General features: G+C 32.2%; 1 protein-coding gene across 1 annotated transcript; it reads right to left on the bottom strand.

The window, feature by feature from the left end:
* Positions 1 to 3,745: 3,745 nt before the first annotated feature.
* LOC131874959 (WUSCHEL-related homeobox 9-like) lies at positions 3,746 to 5,120 on the bottom strand. Its single transcript, XM_059218931.1, has 4 exons — positions 4,841 to 5,120; positions 4,541 to 4,738; positions 4,045 to 4,247; positions 3,746 to 3,939 (listed from the first exon to the last, which is right to left on the bottom strand). The coding sequence occupies exons 1-4, from the start codon at positions 5,103 to 5,105 to the stop codon at positions 3,928 to 3,930; spliced, it is 678 nt and encodes a 225-aa protein (XP_059074914.1). The 5' UTR covers positions 5,106 to 5,120; the 3' UTR covers positions 3,746 to 3,927.
* Between the last annotated feature and the right edge of the window lie 2,580 nt (positions 5,121 to 7,700).

Here is a 7,700-nt window from a genome sequence, read left to right as displayed (position 1 = left end):
ATGAATTTAAGTCTAACAAAAGATGATATCTGTATAATGTTTCATACTCTATTTAATTTAATGGATGATATCTGTATAATGTTTCAATGATTAAAAAATACCTATGTTATGCTATTGCTTGCAAATATATATATAGTTTTGAAGTTTCATCGAACTGAAATTTTGAATAGAATATTCAGACAACAAATTGAGACCTTTAAATCTACTTGTTACAATTTTTCGTTTCACATCATGCAAAGACATGACATAAGAAAAAATAAATAAAAGGATGATTTATTCATTAGTATTCTATTACTTCTATTCATAAATTTCTTAGAGAAAAAGGTATTCTATTAACTTCTATTCAGAAAATATTGTGTAAAGAAGATTGTTTTTTCTAAATTATTCACACATATTGGAGATTTGATTTACTTTTTGTTTTTAAAATCTATTTTACTTTCATAGATCAATTTTAATTTTTTTCGTGTTAATGTATTGTAATTACTTAAAATAAATCAATATTATGTAAAAGTATCAATATAGTAACAAAATGATTCTCTCCAAAAAATCTTGATAAGATTTTTCTTTCTATAATGAATTTAAATATGTTTCTATATTTTAAATAAATTAAATAAAGTTATATTATATTTCTATATTTGAATTTGGATTTTTATATGTTTCTATATTTATATTATAGAGAAATATATCATTCTCAATACATTATATCTGGATTATAAAAAAAATAACTAAATCTAGTTATACATCACTTATACAAATAAACTGAAGTGATAAGATTTAGAAATATAATACAATAATGATAATATAATACTAATATAAACACAAATTTAGGTTAGGATAAATATTAATATTCTATATTTTTATACATCCATATGATATAATAAAAAAATATGAATAATATGATAGACTTTCTAAAGTCTATTGAAATAACTATGTTTATAAATATGAATATCATATAAGAACAAATTTGTAAAATAAGGCTTCTTTGTGGTACCTATCATTGCTTATGTTTAATAAAACATGGATTTACAAGAAAAAAGCTAAGGCTTTATGAAAAATTGCTTATGTTTAATAAAACATGGATTTACAAGAAAAAGCTAAGGCTTTCTGAAAAAACCAAGATAACCCCCTTTCTCTCTCTCGCTCCTCCACCCCATAATTGTAAAGATTCAAATACTACCATTTTCCTATGATAGATTGAGCATGTCATTTCAGTGGTATAAATATGAATATCATTGTATGAGATTCCAGATTTGATTGTGTGAGATTTTTTGCATAAAAAAATCTCACACAATCAAATCCAAAAGCTCATATAGGTAAAAATATGATTTTATTGCAATTAAAAAAATTGAGTGACAGATTGCACTATACTCAGAAGTTTTGAATATTTTAAAAAAGCTTAAGCTCATCTTTGTAATATCAGAAAACTAGGATAACGCCCCTTCCCCAGAATATTTGCATACTATGAGTTTCCTATGATAGACAATACCATTTTAGTGGTATAAATAAGGTTTCATTGCAATAAAAAAGGGATAACCCCCCCTCCCATAGAATATTTGAATAGTATCATTTTCCTATGATAGATTGAGCATGCCATTTCAGTGGTATAAATATGGTTTCATTGCAATTAAAAAAACTGAGTGACAGATTGCACTATACTCAGAAATTTTCAATATGTAAATAGTGCTTAAGCTCATCTTTCTAATATGAGAAGACTAGGATAACTCCCCTTCCCCTGAATATTCAAATACTATCATTGTCCTATGATAGATTGAGCATGCCATTTCACTGGTATAAATATGGTTTCATTGCAATTAAAAAACTAAGTAACAGATTGCACTATACTCAGAAGTTTCCAATATGTAAATAGTGCTTAAGTGCATCTATGTAATATGAGAAAACTTTAATAACCCCCCTTCCCGTAGAATATTCGAATACTTTCATTTTCCTATGATAGATTGAGCATATGCCATTTCAGTGATATAAATATGGTTTGATTGCAATTTAAAAACTGAGTAGCAGATTGCACTATACTTAGACGTTTTCAATATGTAAATAAATATTAAGCTCATCTTTGTAATATGAGAAACTAGGATAACCCCCCTTGCCCTAGAATATTCGAATACTATCATTTTCTTATGATAAGCATGCTATTTCAATGGTATAAATATGGTTTCATTGCAATTAAAAAACTGAGTAACAGATTGCACTATACTCAGAAGTTTCCAATATGTAAATAGTTCTTAAGCTCATCTTTATAATATGAGAAAACTAGGATAAATCCCCTTCCCCCAAATATTCGAATACTATCATTTTCCTATGATAGATTGAGCATGGCATATCATTGGTATATATATGGTTTCATTGCAATCAAAAAACTAAGTAACAAATTGCACTATACTCAAAAGTTTCCAATATGTAAATAGAGCTTAAGCTCATCTTTATAATATGAGAAAAATAGGATAACTCCCCTTCCCCTAGAATATTCGAATACTATCATTTTCCTATGATAGATTGAGCATGCCATTTCAGTAGTATAAATATGGTTTCATTGCAATTAAAAAAACTAAGTAGGAGATTGCAGTATACTAAGAAGTTTTCAATATGTAAATAGAGCTTAAGCTCATCTTTGTAATATGAGAAAACTAGGATAACCCCCATCCCCCAAAATATTTGAATACCATCATTTTCTTATGATAGATTGAGCATGCCATTTCAGTGGTATAAATATGGTTTCATTGCAATTAAAAAAAATGAGTAGCAGATTGCACTTTACTCAGAAGTTTTCAATATGTAAATATAGCTTAAGCTCATCTTTGTAATATGAGAAAACTAGGATAACAACCCTTCCCCTAGAATATTCGAATACTATCATTTTCCTATGATAGATTGAGCATATGCCATTTCAGTGATATAAATATGGTTTCATTGCAATATTAAAATCTGGGTAGCACAGAAGTTTTCAATATGTAAATAAAGATTAAGCTCATGTTTGTAATATGAGAAAACTAGGATAACCCCCCTTGCTCTAGAATATTCGAATACTCTCATTTTCCTATGATAGATTAAGCATGCCATTTCAGTGGTATACATATGGTTTCATTGCAATTAAAAAAAATGAGTAGCAGATTGCACTATACTAAGAAGTTTTCAATATGTAAATAGAGCGTAAGCTCATCTTTGTAATATGATTTCCTTTTGTTATGAAAATTTCTAGAATGCATGTTTAAGCATGTTCATCCCTCTGGTTCAGGGATTTCCTATCCTTCATGTTCTCATGCTTCATCAAGTAGCATAAACTTAATTAAAGTAATTGTCCAGGTTGGTTTGGGGTTCTTTGTCTAATGGAAACCCTAGACAATTCGATGCAGTGTTCTAAGCTTGCTTGTTCAATGTTGTCTTTTTAAATTTCATTTCCCTTTGTTATTATACTTATCGACCATCACCATGCAATGCATATATCCCATTAATGATGAAAACAATGAACTGTTCTTCCATTGTAGTGTTGAAACAAACAACTGGAAATAAACCATGTTCCAATGTTGAAACAATGAACTGTTCTTCCATTGTAGTGTTGAAACAAACAACTGGAAATAAACCATATTCCAATCTTGAAACAATGACACAATGCCTTCTATAGAATAGAAAATAAACCAATAGTATACTGCTTATTACAATGTGCAATTACTCATTAGATATATGTGGTTATGCTATAGAATCAAAACACCACATACTAGGATTCTATAAGTCAGCCCAAGCTCAGGCTGCCATTGTCTATTAAAAGACTGATAATAAGGCTCTAATGCGCTATATAATCACCATAATACTAAGTTGACCATGATAAACTTTCTAAGCACTGTATATATAACTGGAATAATATATGTCTGCCATAGACAAGAGAACACTATTCTAGGGAGCCGATCGACCAATTCATATTTGCATCTGCAAACAAATATAATAACAATTTATATGTGGCCTGATCTATGTTTCATCTGTTTTTACCAGTACTTAAGTAGAAATAGATGAGAGAAAGGGCTACAAACATACCAAGTAATACATAGCTCCTTGTTGCAGGGCTTGCAAAGTGAATCCCTGTTCATCCATTATTACGGGTTGGCCGTAGGAATGAAACAGAACAGCATTTGGACCGAAGAGGGCGTTCACATTGATAGGACCCATTGGAACATCGATTGGAATATAATTGATAAAAACGGTGAATGAAGAAGCATTCGAGCTGCTCACTCTCGATTCTGCGCACAATAGATAAATAAGTCTAACGAACAGTTCTGCAAACTTGGAGATTGAGAAAACAATAATAAAAAAAATGAGAATACAGTTATCATGCATATATATTTATTTAACTTTTCTGATCACAGTGCACGATAAGATATATAATTCTTTCTAATAACGGATCGACAAGGATTGGAAAAATATACGATGGTTTTCCCAAGATTTGGTTTTGAAATCATCCATGTCAAACCCATTAAAAATGTTTAACTACAGGTCTCATTTCTTTAATCTGCATAAGAAAATCTTTGCATACCGGCGCCTGAATGAATAATAGTGCTGTCATTCAGAGGCGGTGATAAGAGATTTTGGTGGGGTTTAAAGGTCTCAGCTGCTGCATGGTGATCCACATATGGAGGATAAGCTTGTCCTTCATTGTGTAGAAATGAAGAATAGGTCTGTTGATTCTGAGGTATATTGGACATTCCATGAATATTGCAAGTAGATGATGTACCTTCATTCCACATTTGTGCTACTTCCATGTTGAGTTATTGCGCAGTATTAATTCCCTCAGTCTGCTGATAAGCCAAGTACTGCATTGGAAATGAGGCAGAACAAGGCAGCAGAGAGGAAGGCAGTTCTCCAATGAAAGAGCTTGTATTGTTATTGGGAAGGGTAACACCATATTGGTCAAAACATCTTTGCCCAGTGGCAGAGGATTTAGAGGATTTTTCAGCAGAAGCCTGAAGATGGCGTTGGTTTTGCTTGGTTCGGGATTTTCTGTTGTGAAACCAGTAGAAAACACTGGCATCTCCCACTTGGCCATATTCTTCAAGTTGCATCCTGATCTTCTGTATCTCTTCTCTCGGAGGATTCACCATACCAGAATTGAATATGCTCTCCAGAATTCGAACCTGTTCTGGTTTAGGATTCCATCTGAGTTTTGGGTCTGGGTTCCTCTCTTTCTCCTTCTCCTTCTCCCTCTCTCTCTTCCTCCAGTGACGATGTTCCTGCTTCAAAATTCGTTAATCAAAAACATACCATTCAGGATACATATTCTAAAAATTCCATCTTTGAAGTCACTAGCTGGATTCGATTGTGTATTTTTGTCATTAAGGTTTCGGATCATCTTCATGATAAAAAAGATATAGAGTTGTAAGTTGATGAAAAACATACACAATCGAATTCAAAAGCAGCTAAACGATACACTAAGATTGTTAAAATCTGATAAAATTAATCACATTTTTGACAAAAAAAAAGAGGGAGACAGAAGAGAACAGAAAGGAAGAGAAGAACGGTTTCTTACCTTCATTAGAGGACAAGTTTGGGCCGGAGATGTTTGAAGAGGTGGTCATTTGATGCCATTGATGTTGAGAAGTTGAGGGCTTCGATTTGAAGAGATTTGGCCAATGCGTGTTGGAAGTCATCCTGACTAAACCTGAACCCACCTCTGAACAGATACAATTTATCCACGTTTCTTTGCCTGACACTGCACACTGATGGAGATGAACTCCCAGTGCTCAGAATACCACGCTTCTTCTACTCTGCTCTGCTGCTCTGCTACCACAATTTATTGACAATGAAAACCCTAGACAAAGCCCATTAATACGCCATAAAGGGCAAAACTAAAGGGAAAACCCCACTGAGAAGCTCAGAGAGAGAAGCAGAAAATATCTCACATGGGCAAGGGTACAAAGGAATTAATGAATCCGTGTGAAAGATCCAGGTGGGTACATACAAAAAGGTCATTTTTAGTTTAGGGTTTAAGAGGAACTACTTACAAAATGGACATTTTGAGTGAAGGGTTTTCCATTTCCAGCTTCTTCTTCTTCTTGGAGACTCCAATTTGGACAGCTCACCACCCTCCTGATATGTAACATTTATGTGGGGGCCACTACGCGTATTTCCAACCCTGATAAATGAATCTTAAATAATTAACCAGGTTTTTGTGCCCCTTTTCTTCCCGGAGGGCCATATAATACAGTCGTCTTTAAGTCGTTTTTGTTTGCGTGTGCATGACGAAAACAGCCAAGCTAAGCTGGAATGTCCAAGATTCCCCCGTTAAGATTTCTCTTTTTTATCAAAACAGAAACACTTTCCTTATCAACATAAAGATCAACGGTCATATCTATCTTGCCATGTTCATAACAAGTAATAGTTATTTTATACAGGGACACAAATTTAGAGTTTTAGACTAAAATCTTTTCAATAGAAAGTCATGATTGATGGGTTTCTATATTGTCAAAGTTCTTCAAGATAGAATCACAACATTATCTTTATGGATTAGTTGTACATGTGATTGTTTATTTTGATTTATTGAGAACACTTATTTGTGCAATCTTATCAAAAGACATAGAAAATTAAAGAGTTATTCCTATTAGATATTTAATCTCTAACCAATCCTAAGTTCTAATTTTTAAAAGTTGGTTATGATGTCTTGACCTAGTTAACATTCACATCCATCCAATTTGTAGATAAGCTTTCTAGTTCATCTCATTTTCATTTATGATTTCTATTTAAATCAAATTCAATGTCTCATATAATATCTTATTAAAAAAATTAAGTATTAGTGTAACTAATTGTTTTTTATTAAAGTAAGCTAGAAAGGGCCCCAACCCATTACAAAACTAAAAAAACCAACTAAATAACACGTTGTTGAAGGAGAAATTAGTAAGGTTACTAAAAAAAATAAAACCAAAACACAACATAACCAAGCTCAACTAAACAAAATGAATTGAAACAAGCTATGGGAGATTAGAGTTGGGACTCAAGAGTAGCCCAAATAGGCCAATTTGAGTTTTTCAGGTTGACAAGGATTGACTCCTTGTCGCGAACAATAGTCCAAGAAGAAACATTAATATCTCAAAATTCAAAAGGAATAGTGTCGGAAGAGCCATCAAAGACAACAAATGAGTTTGACAAGCGGGCTGCCAAGCCTAAAAGGGTAACCTAATAGTCTAGAGATAGAGAGTTAGGAACCATGGACAAGATGGGACTAGAATTTGAAAGAGCGCCAAAAGGTGCCAAAGGACCAACAACAACATGAAGGTGTTCAATTAATTGTTATATCATTCATTTTGGCATAAAAAGATTGTAGACATTCTTTTATTTCTCTACCATTCAGTAAATATATAACCTTCCACCACTTAGAGTTCAACACTAGGTGTACACATTGTTGATTCTTTTTATCTAATTTTTTGAATTTATTTACTACTTTAAATCTAAAACTTTACGGATCCCTCTTTATCCTCATACATGATGGATAAAAAATGATGATGATATGGAAAGATCACTCCTTTTATGGATATCAATACACTATCTTGTCCTTTTTCAATTTTCCATACAAGAGACATATATTAAACACCCTAATAATTTCGAACCCTAGAGTTAGTTTTCTTCATTTTGTATTGGCTTGGTTTTACTCTATTTGACACTTTTCTAAATCTTTGCATTTTTCATATGTCATATTTATTGCC

Source organism: Cryptomeria japonica, chromosome 4 (assembly GCF_030272615.1).
Source record: "Cryptomeria japonica chromosome 4, Sugi_1.0, whole genome shotgun sequence".
Lineage (NCBI taxonomy): Eukaryota > Viridiplantae > Streptophyta > Pinopsida > Cupressales > Cupressaceae > Cryptomeria > Cryptomeria japonica.
Note: the sequence above shows the minus strand (reverse complement) of the source record. Positions and strands in the feature narration are given on the sequence as shown.